A 15,788-nucleotide genomic window follows, 5' to 3' on the forward strand; every position below is an offset into this window, starting at 1 on the left:
CACCCAGGCACCCCAGGTTTTTAATTTCGAAAGACAAAAACCCTGTATTAAATTCTCTGGCATAAACTCACCATCCAAAAGAAAAATGTGCCCAAGAAACATAAAGGCCCTTAAAAGGTTAATATGGAGCCCTGGAGGCCAGTTCTCTAGACAGGGTCGAGGGGGAGGAGCTGGTCTTCAGCGGTGGGTCACCCGCCCTTATCCACTGCGTCTAAGGCACTGTCCAAGAGCAGAGAGAACCATCTCCATAGCGAGGGGATCTAACAAAAACAATCCGTTCCGAAGTATCAACTACAAGCATTCGGAAAGGTCCGCACACGGGATGACGAGCGGGAAATCTGGAGTCCTCAGGGGCAGCGTCGTTCCCTCCACTGACGCCAGGCACCCATCTCAGACCTCCAGGGCTGGGGCCCCGCCCAGGTCTCTCTAGTCTGCATCTCTATGGTACGAAGGGAGGAAAAACCGGAAGTGGGCCGCCGTGGGGGTGTGGGAGGGATCGAGGGGCGGGGCCGCGGGGGGCGGGGCTGCCGCCGCCACCTCCGCTGCGGACCAAGGCGAGATGGCCGCCACGGAGGGGCTTGGGGAGGCTGCGCAGGGCAGCGAGTCCGGTCAGCCGGAGCCGCCACCGCCCCAGCCGCACCCTCCGCCGCCCCAGCAGCAGCAGGAAGAAGCTATGGCGGCTGAGCCGGGAGAAGCGGTGGCGTCCCCTATGGACGACGGGTTCCTGAGCCTGGACTCGCCCACCTATGTCCTGTACAGGTAACGCCCACGGCAGGGCCGCCGCGCCCGAGGCCCTTCCTCCCGAAGGCGGGTGCTCCCCTCGGCCGGCGGTTCCGGGTCGGCTCCCCTGACCTCGGCGTGTGCGGCCGAAGTTTCCGCTGCTTCCTCGTCCGGCTGGCCGGGGTGGAGGGGGCGCGCTCGGCGGGGTCCAGGCCCGCTCGGCTCCCTCGCGCTCTTTCCGGGGTTGCTGTTTCCCGGGGCCAGCCTGTCGCCGAGAGACAGAGGCGGCCGGACGCCAGACAGCGTAGAAACTGCAGCACACCGGACCGCGCTCTCCCTGAGGCTGTTCAGGTGTGATTCAGGAATTTAGGAAATCTCCCGCTCTCTTTCATGCTCCCAGGGCGCTGCACTGAGTCCCGAAGGGTTTGGGGGCTGTTTAATAGCCGGGCAGGAAATAAGAGTTAAATATAAATAAGGTCCAGATTTGCTCGCTTTAAAAACAAGGTTTAAGGGCTTCCCCTGGTTTGTTCTGTTAAAGGGGACGGAGCTAGTATAAGATCTTTAAGGGCTGGGACTTTTACATTCAGCATTTTCTTTAAATATTTTAGCGCCTACCATCAGGCAGGCACCGGATTTAAGCTATAAAACCGAAAAGGTATTTGTTAAACTCTGTAATCCATCGTTACATCATCTCGTGTATAATAGAAGTGGTATATAGTAAGCAGAGTTGGGTACTTTGTAACTTTCTTGCTTTTTCTCCCGAGTCTCACTCCTAGAAGTTCCTTATCTCCAGTTGGACTTGCAAAGACAATTGAGAAATGCTTGTATCTTATTTTTCTTTTGTCTTATTTTTTTCTTATGTAGTTCTAGGTAAACCCATTAGATAGCTTACTTGCCTTCCTTGATTTTATGAATGAGTGAAAGTCACCATCCAGATTTTGTTATTGGAGTTGTTTTACACATTTAATTTGGCTGTGGTAGTCCCATAATCCTCACACCTCCTCTCTGAATTGTAAAATATTCAGCTGCTTCAGTTGGCCAGGTCTGGTTTTTCAGTGACTATATGACAGCCTTACCTTTTTCATGCTACTGCCCTAGGCTCTAGGTCTCACACCTCAGATAATTATTTCCCTTGTATTTCTTCTGATATAGTGGACACAACTTAAGGATTGTCTGGATGCCACAGAATCTTTGCTGTCAATAGCTGATTGGTATAGAGAACTAAAAGACGGGTGAAATGAAAATAATAAAAGAGTGGTTAAAACAAATTTAGTCATATTAGGCATTTTGCACAGAAATGTCTATAGGCACCTATTGATGCCACTATGTTATTTTAGCAATGATAATGAGAAATAGTATTCATTGAAAGCTTACTATATGCATTTATTTATTTATTTATTTAAAGGGGTTTTTTTTTTCCCCCCCCCCCATGTATTTATTTGACAGAGATCACTAGTAGGCAGAGAGACAGGCAGAAATAGAGGAGGAAGCAGGCTCCCCGCCAAGCAGAGAGCCGGATGTGGGGCTAGATCCCAAGACCCTGGGATCATGACCTGAGCCAAAGGAAGAGGCTTTAAACCATGAGCCACCTAGGCGCCCCTATATGTATTTATTATATGCTATATTTATAACATATGGCATAAATATTTAAGTGTATAGTAATATTGTGTGTTTCGTATATTGATTATATGCTATATACTAATATATTCCTATGTATATGTAATATATTTACTGTGTATTTGCTTATTATTATACACATTTAAATGCTTAACATATTATCTATTTAATCCTTAAAACAGCCTTCTAAGGTTAGTTAGTAATATCATCTCCATTTTATAAATGAAGAAACTGAGGCCCATAGAGACTAAATAACTTTCTCAAGGTCACACAGGTGATAAGTGGTAGAGCCTACATTCTAACCCACACAGTTATTAGATTCCAGAGCCTGCTCTCTAAAGACCACCTGGACCACCTCTCAGTATAGTGAACTAATAATAGTGCTTACTTTGATTTTAAAATGTCAGTTCCTAGTAAATTGTTACTCAACTTTTTTTAAATGCTAACTCCAAAAAGTCTTACTAGACCAGTTAATTAAATAGATTTCTAATTTAAAACTATTCTGTACTTACTGCAAAACAAGTTTCTCCACTTACATAAAAACTTTAAATTTGAGAACTATTGATTTATTAACTTATTTTAGTGGGCAGATTATTCACTTCATTTTTATGATACTTTAAAAGTTCAAGATGTAAGGCAAAATGGCAAAACTTGATCATGAAGAATCCAACCATGATTACATTAAAATATTTATAAGTTACTGATATTAATAGAAGTGTAGTTGTTGGTAATTTTAAAAACACTGGAGTTCTTTTTCTTCTTATGTATTTGAATACAATCACTGAAAAAATATATATATTTCAGGGACAGAGCAGAATGGGCTGATATAGATCCGGTACCGCAGAATGATGGCCCCAATCCAGTGGTCCAGATCATTTACAGTGAAAAATGTAAGTTTATTTTTTATTAGGAAAAGGTCTATAAGTTAAACTTAATAGCAGAGTTGAAATTGACAGTTATATGGTTAGGTAGATGACAGATTTTTGCCTAATAAAGATCTAAATGACTTAGGATAAGCTAATACTTGTTTTTTAATCATTCCTTTTCATGGTTAAAGCTTTTATTTTGTCCAAAGAGTGGACATATTCTAAGTGTAAGTATTGAATGCTACATTATAATATGTAATAGGTACTTGTGATTGAACTTTTCGTTTATTGTTTAATCTGTACAAAAGATACAACATAAACGAGTTACTGTTTGATGTAGAATAAACTGGTTGCTGAAACTTGTGCATTTTGAAATATCTTTCAGCAATGAAGTGTTAGGCTCAGTCAGAATACAATTACTGATATTAAAATGAGTGGATTATTTTCTTTGACAAAGTATCATTCTTTCATAATGAATGTGAATGAAAATGCTTTGTAAATTGAAGGTCATTGCAAAAATTTATTGTTAATTGTTCTAAGAAAGGGCACATGAGTAAAATGGAATGCTAGCTTTGTGTTTTTTGTGTGTGTATATATATTCTGATTTCTGTTGCTTGTGGTGGCCCCATAAGCCTCAAACCTCCTCTGGGGGGTGTGTATGTGTGTGTTATGTACACATTTCAGTTAAAGCTTTGTTACCCAAGATCATTCTTTTTTTTTTTTTTTTAAACAAAAAGAGTTTATTGTTTTGGTTATGAAGTAATGCCAAGAAATGTTTGCAAAGGAAGAATGATGGTATGAAGCTTTGACTTACTGAATATAAAAATGTACTACTAAAAATGACATGTGGAACTGGTGCAGAAATAAATAGATTAATAAGAAATCTAAAAATAGATTAGTATAGATAGGAACGTAATATGTGATAAAAAGGACATCTTATACTTGTATGAAAATATGGATTAATCAGATTGGTTTTGCAGCAGTTGTCTGTGCATTTGGATATAAGCAAAATTATATCCTTATGTCTTACATGAAAATAAATTACAGATGAATTAAAGTTCTATTTTTTTTTTTAAGATTTTATTTATTTGACACAGAGAGAGACAGTGAGAGAGGGAATACAAACTGGGGGAGTGGGAGAAGGAGAAGCAGGCTTCCCGCCCAGTAGGGAGTGTGTTGCGGGGCTCCATCCCAGAATCCTGGGATCATGACCTGAGCCAAAGGCAGATGTTTAACTAACTGAGCCACCAAGGCACCCCTGAATTAAAGCTCTAAAACACAACTGTAAACATACAAGGAACAAGAGAATAATCTATCTTTCTTTTGATGAAGAAGGTATAATTAGACAAGATGTAAAATTCAGAATTAAGGAAAAGATCAGAAGATATAACTGCATTAAAATGCAGAACTTTTACACTATGAAGAGAGATGATATGGAGAGATAATTCACTAGAAATAGAAATGTCTAGGTGCCTAGGAGCTCAGTGGGTTGAGTGTCTGGCTTCATCTTGGGACATGAGGTCCTGAGATCCAGCCCCACATCAGGCTTCCTGCTCAGCAGGGAGTCTGTTTCTCCCTCTGCCCCTCTCCACACTCATGCTCTCTCTCTCTTTCTATCTTCTCTCTTGCAAAAATCAATCAATCAATAAATAAATCTAAAAAAAAGGTAAGAAAGAAATATCTGAAGAGATATTTAACCACACTAGTGATCAGAGAGATGAAAACCACTTTCAGATTCATTAGGTACCTATAACAAAGATTTTGGAGAAACTGATACAATCATACATTTCTCTTGGGGTTAAATAATTTAATAAAAGCTTTTTTTTTGCACGGTGAAAAGATTAACATATAAAATTCTTACATACAGATTAGAAACCATAAAGGAAAAGATAGAGAAATATGATCTATCAACCAAAAATCCATAGATGAATGTATCAAAATTTAAAATCTGTACAACAGAAGACAGACATGAACAAGTTAAAAGGGAAGCAGTAATATGGGAGAAGATGCACCATATGAAACAGGATTGATGTTCAGAAAAAAAATTTTTTTTTTTTTAAAGATTTTATTTATTTGACAGAGAGAGAGAAATCACAAGTAGGCAGAGAGGCAGGCAGAGAGAGAGAGAGGGAAGCAGGCTCCCTGCTGAGCAGAGAGCCCGATGTGGGGCTTGATCCCAGGACCCTGAGATCATGACCTGAGCTGAAGGCTTTAACCCACTGAGCCACCCAGGCACCCCTGATGTTCAGAACTTTATAAGAAATTCCTACAGGAGGTTAAGGAAACAGGCAAACAAAAAAATAGACAAAAGGGTACATGAACTAGTAGTTTACAGTAGAGAAAATTCAGTTGGCTTTTAGAGGGGGAGGTTTCTATTATCATTAGGAATGAAAGATAAATAAAATGGGAATGTTATTTCCCAACCATGCATTAAGTGGTAAAAATTAAAACTATCTTATGATATCAGGTATTAGGGTATATGAACAGATCCATACATTTCAGATAGTAATTTTTATGTTTAGCCATTTTGCGGTTTGGTTTAATCTAGTAAAATTGGAAAATACTCCTATAATAAAACCTTGAAATACTGCATCCATTGATACATTCTGGGTACACTCTGGCATATGATGTCAGAAGACATACTAGGAGGTTAAGAACACACTTTAGAGACAGACCAACTGGTTTAAATTCTAACTTTACCATTTTACTGGCACTATAACCTTGGACAAATTATTTAACCTCTCTATACCTTTATTTCCTCCTATGTAAAATGAGGGTAATAATAGTAACTATAGTTGACCCTTGAATAACATGAGGATTTAAGGGTACTGACCTCCCTCCTTCCTGCTTAGTTGAAAATCCATGTGTAACTTTTGATTCCTCAGAAGTTTAATTACTAGTAGCCTACTGTTGCTGGAAGTCTTACTATAATAACATAAATAGTTAACACATATATATATATATTTTTTTTAAAAGATTTTATTTATTGATCTGACAGAGAGAGATCACAAGCAGACAGAGAGGCAGGCAGAGAGAAAGAGAGAGGGAAGCAGGCTCCCCGCCGAGCAGAGAGCCCGACGCGGGACTCGATCCCAGGACCCCGAGATCACGACCCGAGCCGAAGGCAGCGGCTCAACCCACTGAGCCACCCAGGCGCCCCAGTTAACACATATTTTGTATGTTAAATGTATTATACACTGTATTCTTAAACTATGTGAGAGAAAAAGAAAATGTTACTGAGAAAATCATAAAGAAGGGCACCTGACTGGTTCAGTCAGTAGAGCATATGACTCTTTTTATTATTATTATTATTATTTTTTTTAATTTATTTATTTGTCAGAGAGAGAGCGCGCTTAAGCAGGCAGAGTGGCAGGCAGAGGTGGAGAGAGAAGCAAGCTCCCTGTCGAGCAAGGAGCCCGATGCAAGATTCGATCCCAGGACCCTGGGATCATAACCTGAGTCGAAGGCAGCGGCTTAACCGACTGAGCCACCGGGGCGTCCAGAGCATATGACTCTTGAACTAGGGGTCATGAGTTCAAGTCCCTTATGAGGGTAGAATTTAGTTAAAAAATCAGGGCACCTGGGTGCCTCAGTCGGTTAAGCATCCGCCTTCAGTTCATTTCAGGTCATGATCCCAGAGTCCTGAGATCAAGCCCCACATCAGCCTCCCTCTCTCTGTCAAATAAATAAAAATTAAAAAAAAAAAAAAAAACTCTTAAAATTTTCATAAGAAAAATACGGTACTATACTGTATCAAAAAAATCTGCATAGAGGTGGACCTGTGCAGTTCAAACCCATGTAATTCAAGGGCCAGTACTTTTGAGAGAGAATAAATTATATATATAAAATAATAGAACAGTGTCTGGCTGAGAGTAATCTCTGTATATGTTAACTCTTAAAATTTGCAGCATTTTTTGAAAAAGCAAAATGTTGGAAGCCACGTGTATATATCTATGTTTTGGAAGATGGATAAAGTGTATCATTATCATACAGTTGACTACTAGGTAACCATTAAGAGGATCTAGATCTTTTATAGCATGGAGAGATCTCAGAAACAATGCTGAGTTAAAAAAGCCATATAAGTTTTAGAAACTTTGAGTATGACAGTACACCAAATGTGTAATTTTTAATTATAAGAATATTTTAATATTGAAAACTACAGAAAAAATCTAATGAATATAAAATTCTATTTATATAACCCCAGATTAATTTATGAGCCTGTCAGCCTGACATATATAACTGTAAGGCTGAGTATTCTGTTCCCGCTTGTAGAATTCTGGGGAAAAAATAGCATTCACATGTCAATTATGCCGTGTTCTTTATATGGAATAGTGGAAAAAGAGTGATGTAAATGTGTATATGTTAGCATGGAAGAATATACCATTGAGGAGGAAAATGCCAAAAAGGAAATTATGAAGACTGTTACACCAATTTCATTAAAAATGAACAGTGGGTGCCTGGCTGGCTCAGTTAACAGCATGCATCACTTATCTCGGAATCGTGAGTGACCCATGTTGGGCATAAAGATTACTTAATAAAAAAGAAATAAATAAAAATTTTTAAAAATAAACAACAAAACTATATATGTATATTTTATATATGTAATATATATGTATACATACACTTAGAAAAATATCTGGTAACAACCATTACCCTTGATAGAAATCCAGTGCATTGAGGAGTGGCATTGGAGGGAGGGAAGAAAGTTCATGTACTTTTGTATTATTTATGATGTTTGTATGGAATATATATTCTTTTTAATTAAAAATATTTTTTGAAGTAATACATGCTTATCTTAGAAAATTTTGAGGATGGGGGGCACCTGGGTGGCTCAGTGGGTTAAGCCTCTGCCTTTGGCTCAGGTCCTGATCTCAGGGTCCTGGGATCAAGCCCCGCATTGGGCTCTCTGCTCGGCAGGAAGCCTGCTTCCCTGCTTCCTCCTCTCTCTCTCTGACTGCCTCTCTGCCTACTTGTGATCTCTGTCTGTCAAATGAGTAAATAAAATCTTAAAAAAAAAAAAAAAGAAAAGAAAAGAAAATTTTGAGGATGTTAAAATTAAAAGAAGACTCTTATCATGAAGAAATAGCCACTGTTACACTCAACAAAGTAGGTTTAGAGAGAACGTACCTCAGTATAATAAAGGCCGTATATGAAAAATCCATAGCTAATATCATCTTTGTTGGGGAAAAAACCTCTTGGGAGCTTTTCTTCTACAATTAAGAACAAAGCAGGGATGTCTGCTCTCACCACCTTTATTCAACATGGTACAGAAGCCCTAGCCACAGCAATCAGACAGGAAAAAGAAATAAAAAGCATCCAAATCAGCATGGAAAAAGTAAAATTTTCATTATTTGTAAATGACATATTATATATAGAAAACCTGAAAGACCACCAAAAAAACTGCTAAAACTAATAAGTTCGGTAGAGTTGCTGGATACAAAATCAATGTACAGAAATCTGATGCATTCTTATACACCGGTGATAAAGCAGCGGAAAGAGAAATTAAGGAATCAGTCCCATTTACAATTGCACCAAAAACAGTAAGATACCTAGGTGTGAGATTGAGCCTTGTGTTAGGCTCTGCACTGGGCATGAAGCCTCACCTCCCACCCCCTACCCCCACTCTCTCAAAACAAAACAAAACCCCACTGATGAAAGAAGTTGAAGATGACAAAGAAATGGAAAGACATTCCATGCTCATGAATTGGAAGAACAAATATTGTTAAAATGTCTGTACTACCCAGGGCAATCTAGACATTTAATGCAGTGCTTGTCAAAATACCAACAGCATTTTTCACAGAGCTAAAACAACCCTAAAATTTGTATGAAACCACAGAAGACCCCATTTAGCCAAAGCAGTCTTGAAAAACAAAGCTTGGAGGCATCACAATTCCAGACTTCCCAGTTATATTACAAAGCTGTAGTAACCAAATAGTATGGTACTGGGGCACCTGGGTGGCTCAGTCAGTTAAGTGTCTGACTCTTGATTTCGGGCTCAGGTAATGAACTCAGGGTCGTGAGATGGAGCCCCTCATCAGGTTCCGGGCTGGATGTGGATCCTGCTTAAAAATTCATTCCCTGGGCGCCTGGGTGGCTCAGTGGGTTAAGCCGCTGCCTTCAGCTCAGGTCATGATCTCAGGGTCCTGGGATCGAGTCCCGCATCGGGCTCTCTGCTCAGCAGGGAGCCTGCTTCCCTCTCTCTCTCTCTCTCTCTCTCTGCCTGCCTCTCTATCTACTTGTGATCTCTCTCTGTCAAATAAATAAATAAAATCTTTAAAAAAAAAAAAAATTCATTCCCTCTCTCTATACCCTCCCCACCCCTGGCGGACCATGCAGGCACATACTCTCTCCCTCTCCCTTTACCCTCCCCACCCTTGCTCTGGTATGCATGCACATACTCTAAAAAGAGGGAAAAGGAACAACAAACAACAAAAAAGAAAGGACAAAATAGTATGGTACTGGTACAAAAATAGACACATAGAGCAGTGGAATAGAATACAAACCCTGAAATGAACCCGCAATTATATGGTCAGCTAATCTTCAACAAAGCAGGAAAGACTATGCAATGGGAAAAAGAAGTCTCTTCAACAAAGGGTGTTGGAAAAAATGGACTACCTTCTTACACCCTTAACAAAAATAAATTCAAAGTGGATTAAAGACCTAAATGTGAGACCTGGAACCATAAAAATCCGGAAGAGAACACAGGCAGTAACTTTGGCCATAGCAAGTTCTTTCTAGATACATCTCCAGAGACAAGGGAAACAAAAGCAGAAATAAACTTTTGGGTCTTCATCAAAATAAAAAGCTTCTGCACAGTGAAGGAAACGGTCAATAAAATTAAAAGGCAGCCAGCCTATGGAATGGGAGAAAATATTTGCAAATGACATACCCGATAAAGGATTAGTATTCAAGGGGCGCCTCGGTGCTCAGTGGGTTAAAGCCTCTGCCTTCAGCTCAGGTCATGATCCCAGGGTCCTGGGATCGAGCCCCACATTGGGATCTCTACTCAGCAGGGAGCCTGCTTCCTCCTCTCTCTCTCCTGTCTACTTGTGATCTCTGTCTGTCAAATAATAAAATCTTTAAAAAAAAAAAGGATTAGTATCCAAAATATATCAAGAACTTGGGGCACCTGGGTGGCTCAGTTGGTTAAGTGACTGCCTTCAGCTTGGGTCATAGTCCCATAATCCCAGAGTCCTGCAATAGAGCCTTGCGTCAGGCTCCCTGCCCCTCGGGAAGCCTGTTTCTCCCTCTCCTTTTCCCACTCCCCCTTCTTGTGTTCCCTCTCTTGCTGTGTCACTCTCTGTCAAATAAATAAATAGAATCTTAAAACATATACATAAAGAACCAAGAAAGCACATAATCCAATTTAAAAATGGACAGAAGACATGAATATACATTTTTCCAAAGAAGACAGATGACCAACAGACAAGATGCTCACCATCACTTATCAGGGAAATGCAAATTAAAACTGCCATGAGATAGGGCATGTGGGAGGCTCAGTCAGTTAAGTCAGGTTAGGATACCAGGGTCCGGGTATGGAGTCCTGCATTGGGCTTCCTGCGCAGTGGGGAGTCTGCTTCTCCCTCTGCCCGCCCCCACTCCTGCTTGTGCACATAAAAACAAAAATCATAAAAACTACAATGAGATAGTACTTCACGCCTGTCAGAATGGCTAAAATCAGCAACACAAGAAATACCAAGTGTTGGCGAGGATGTAGAGAAAGGGGAGCCCTCTGGCACAATTGGTGGGAATGCAAACTGTGCAGCCACTCTGGAAAACAGTACAGAGCTTCCTCAAAAAAAAAAAAAAAAAACATATATATAGTACTACCCTACGATCCAGCACTTGCACTAGTAGGTATTTATCCAGAGAATACAAAAATACTAATCAAAGGGATATGTGCACCCCGATGCTTATAGCAGCATTATCTGCAATAGGCAAGTTATGGAAGCAGTTCAAGTGCCCATCCACTGATGAGTGGAGAGAAGATGAGGTATATATAAAATGGAATATTACTGAGCCATAAAAAGTAATGAAATTTGCCATTTGCAACAACTTGGAGCTAGCGAGTGTAATGCTAAGTGAAATAAGTCAGAAAAAGACAAACACCGTATGATTTCACTCATGTGGAATTTAAGAAACAAAACAAATGGGCAAAGGGAAAAAAGAGACAAACCAAGAAACTATTAACTATAGAGAACAAATTGATGGTTACCAAAGGGGAGGTGGGGGTGGTGAAATAGGTGATGGGGATTAAGAAGTGTGATTGTGATGAGCCCCAGATGATGAATGAAAGTGATGACTCACTGTATTGTACACCTGAAACTAATATTAAACTATATGTTAACAAAAACTTTTTTAGAAAAAGAATATTCTATTTTTTTTTTAAGATTTTATTTATTTGACAGCGAGAGAGGGAACAGAAGCAGGGGGAGGGGGAGAGGGAGAAGCAGGCTTCCTGCTGAGCAAGGAGCCAATGTGGGGCTTGAACCCAGGACCCTGGGATCATGACCTGAGCCTAGGGCAGACGCCTAACGACTGAGCCATCCAGGTGTTGCCCCAGAAAAAAATATTCTTGATGATGCAGTAAAAGTCACCAGTTTTAAAAAAGAGAGAACCAGGGGCGCCTGGGTGGCTCAGTGGGTTAAGCCTCTGCCTTTGGCTTAGGTCATGATCTCAGGGTCCTGGGATCAAGCCCCGCATCCGGCTGTGCTCAGCAAGGAGCCTGCTTCCCCCTTTCTCTCTATTTGTGATCTCTCTCTATATCAAATAAACAAATAAAATCTTTTTTAAAAAGAGAGTGAAATAACCACTGTTAATATTTGGTATATAGCCTTCCACTCGTCTGTGATGATGTTTCCATAAAGTTGGTTTTATGCTACCTATATGTGGATGTGTATATGGTTTATATGTGTAGATACGTGTATATATATAAACATACATACATTGTATATGTGTTCTAAGCATTTTGTTGTAACTTGAAAATTATTTGGGAGCTTGGTTCTTAATGACTGCATAATGTTTCATAGTTATTTGCCACTTCTGTTCTTCCTAATTTTATTCTGATATGATTTAAATTCAGATTTTAAAAGATAATGTTTAGAAGTAAGTAACCATTTTATGTCTCGGAATTGTAAAGAGCTGTAATTGTTCATGTTTTCTGCACTGTTTCAGAAAACACTTAAAACTGAACTGTTTCTAAGTAAACAATATGTGTACATGTAAATACATATATATATATATGCATTATATATGTAATTAAGAAAATTTTTAATACAAAGTCATTGGAAGCTTAAAGCAGTGATTTTTATATAGCAAAATTGGAAACAATCCACATTGCCAATAGTAACAGAATGGTTAGGTAAAATAGGATATTTTGACATGGTTTCCATATATATCTATTAAAAGTTTTTAAACTGTCAGTATTTGGAAAATTGTATACTCTAAGAAAAATAGCATGTCCACATACATTTTTAGTTGTGGAAAAAAGAAGTATTGAGGAATGTTTAGCACATGTCTTTTTTCATAGTCTGCCTTGGGCCATAATCTGTTCTCTGCCTGAATCTTGTACTGTGTTATGAGAGCATTTCAGCTGCAGTATCTACTAGTTCATTGTGATTAGTGGCATGGTGTTTGATGTCAGACTAGATTTGGGTTTAACTTATTTTATTTCATTTTAAGCAATCTCTGTACCCTACGAGGGGCTCAAACTCAAAACCCCAACATCAAGAATCACATGCTCTATTAACTAAGCCAACCAGGCACCCCTAGATTTGGGTATAACTTCTCTCTGCAAGGAATACTGACCCAGTGTAAACTTGTTGATCTCTCTCAACCTCAGTTTGTCTTGTGGAATATGGGAATACAACAGGTTACTATTTGCAATAGTCTAAGTTTCTTCAGTTAAGAGATTGGCAAAGATGAAAAATTTTAATATTGTCAGTGAGGATGTGGAAAAATAGGTTATTCAGACATTCTTGGAGGGAATATATGTATATTGATCAGATCTTTAATTTGGCAAAACCTGTCAGCATCAACAGTGCACATCACCTTGATGCAGTAATTTTGTTTGTAGGAATTTATCCTGTAGATACGTTGTATTTGCACATGTGCACACAGTGATACTCAGGATGACATACAGTTTATATTCAGGATGGCAAAAGAATGAAACATTCATTTATAGGAGATGAGCTAGATAAAATTTGAGTACTATACAGTGAAATGCTCTGTAGCTATTGGAGAAATATGGTAAAACTTTATATTGGAATGCAGTTGAAAATTATGTCTTGTCATCCCTGTTCCTCAGTATATTTGTAAATAAGTGTATTTTTTTTTTTTTTAAAGATTGAGGGAGAAGCAGACTCCCTGTGGAGGTGGGAGCCCAATGTGGGACTCGACCCTGGAGCCCCAGGATCATGACCTGAGCTGAAGGCAGTTGCTTAACCAACTGAGCCACCCAGGCACCCAATAAGGATATATTTTTAACTACATGAATAGCATGCTGCTCTGCACCTTACTTTTTTCACTTAACAGTCTTAGCAGTTACTTCATATCTGTGCATACCAGAGCAGCCTCAATACTAAGAACTGGGTAGTATGTCATTGTATGGGTGTACCATAATGGACTTAGCTCATTCTTTATCATTTGTTTCCAATTTTCATTTCCTTTTTTTTAAGCCAGTCAAATTTATCAAGGAGCGGGGTGTATACCAACTTCAGTGACACTGATATTAGTAAGTTCTGATTAACCCATTACCATCAGACCAGCCTTTTAAATTTTGTTTCTGTAACCAAATACTCCAGTAAATTTCTTTGGATGCTTTGGGTACATATGGAAGTTTATTTGTAAGAAAACTTCCTCTAATTGTAATCGTTGAGTCAATGAGTATGTAAGTTTTGCACTAACTTTAATAATGTGTGAGTGAAAAAAGCAAGGCCCAGAACATAGAGTGTGATGTGATCTCTTTTTTTTTTTTTTTTTTAATCTTTGTGCAGATTTTGTTTTTAAGTAATCTCTACATCCAACGTGAGGGTTGAACTTAAAACCCCAAGATCAAGAGTTGCATGCTCTACTGAGTCAGCCCGGCCCCCCCCGATGTTATCTCATTTGTGTAAAAAAATTAGAGGATATGTTTAGAACATATATTTGGAAGGATAACAGTAGAATCAGTTAACAGTGGTTGCTTCTTTGGAGAAGGACTGGGAATTTAGTTAGATGGAAATTTAGTGTAAACCTTTTGTAGGGTTTGAGTTTTCTACCATTGGTACATTGCTTTTTCAGTTATAAAACTGATCAAAATACAATGTGGGAAAACCAGGTAAGTGAATATATTTGAATATATTCTTAATTTTACTTTAATGCACTCTTAATTTTACTTTAATGCATAACGTCTTTTAGAGATTTGGAGTCTGGCATGAGCCCCTGTACATATATAAGCAGGAAGCACAGTTACCCATATATTGTGGCTGTGACACTAAAGCGTTCTCAGGGTGGCTTTCACACAGTCATTTGACTTTCCTTTGCTTATTGTTATAAATGATACAAATTCAATATCCTTCCTCATAAGATATAACAGCATTTTGTATTATAGTGCTAAGTTTAAACAAGAAAGATAGTCCTAATACAGGTGTATGCTCTGTTCCCAGTTAGAGATGTTTATGATTATTTCCGGGCTGTTCTGCAGCGTGATGAAAGAAGTGAACGAGCTTTTAAACTGACCAGAGATGCTATTGAGTTAAATGCAGCCAATTATACAGTTTGGTAAGTACTACTTACCATTAATATTCCCTGTTTAAATGTCTAATGTTTTAGTTCAGATGGCTCTTTTTCTTAACTAAACTTTGTCATCATAATAATAATTCACACTGTGAGTTTAAAAGTGAAGAGACTAAATGAAAAATGCCAGCCTCTGTCCCCTTCCTTTTCACTACCAGGGTCCCCTCTCCAGAGGTGAGAACTCTTAACTACTTTTTCCCAAGATAACCTGTATATTCTAAATATGCTAACCCACATTTTACAGTATTTCAGAGTACAGTCCTTTTAACAGATTGCCTTTTTTTTTTAGTTTCGTTTTCTTTGTGCCAGTAAATAATTTGTCTCCCAGGCTCTCTGATATGTGTACAATGTGTCATTACTGCTGAACACAACTTCTTCTTTCCTTCTTCACCAGTGTGGGCACTGCACATCTAGTCTCCAGCTCTTTCATGCATTTGATCCCCTGTCTCCTTACCTGACCTCTTTCTCTTTCTTGATTTACTCTCTCATTTTATCGACCACATCCTTCAGTAGAAGACAACTCATAAAAGGATGGGTGGGAAATCATTTGTGAGATTTGATATATTGAAAAGCATTGTTTGTCTCTTCTCAACTTTATTAGTAGAATTCTATATTAGAAATCATTTTGCTTCAGAAATTTAAAACTGCTTTTCCATTTCCTTTAGCTGCTATTGAGAACACTCTTGTTATTTTGTTCAAATCTTTAGTAAGTCCAAAGAATTTTTTTATGTCCTTGATAATTCCTTTTCTCTTTCCTGTTTTTTTTTTTTTTCTCTTTCTGGAATACTTTTTTTTTTTTTTAAGTCATAT

At 38.7% G+C, this 15,788-nt stretch overlaps 1 protein-coding gene across 1 annotated transcript in view; it reads left to right on the forward strand.

Annotated features, from left to right (window-relative positions):
* Positions 1-520: 520 nt before the first annotated feature.
* FNTA (farnesyltransferase, CAAX box, alpha) overlaps positions 521-15,788 on the forward strand; it is a 31,910-nt gene continuing 16,642 nt past the window's right edge. Inside the window, exons 1-3 of the mRNA XM_032837927.1 lie at positions 521-759; positions 3,142-3,227; positions 14,849-14,963. Of these exons, the coding sequence (XP_032693818.1) occupies positions 560-759; positions 3,142-3,227; positions 14,849-14,963 (401 nt within the window). The 5' untranslated portion in view covers positions 521-559. The remainder of the gene's footprint in view (positions 760-3,141; positions 3,228-14,848; positions 14,964-15,788) is intronic.

Source organism: Lontra canadensis, unplaced genomic scaffold, assembly GCF_010015895.1.
Source record: "Lontra canadensis isolate GAN:19392208 unplaced genomic scaffold, GSC_riverotter_1.0 scaffold101, whole genome shotgun sequence".
NCBI classification, from domain to species: Eukaryota; Metazoa; Chordata; class Mammalia; order Carnivora; family Mustelidae; genus Lontra; species Lontra canadensis.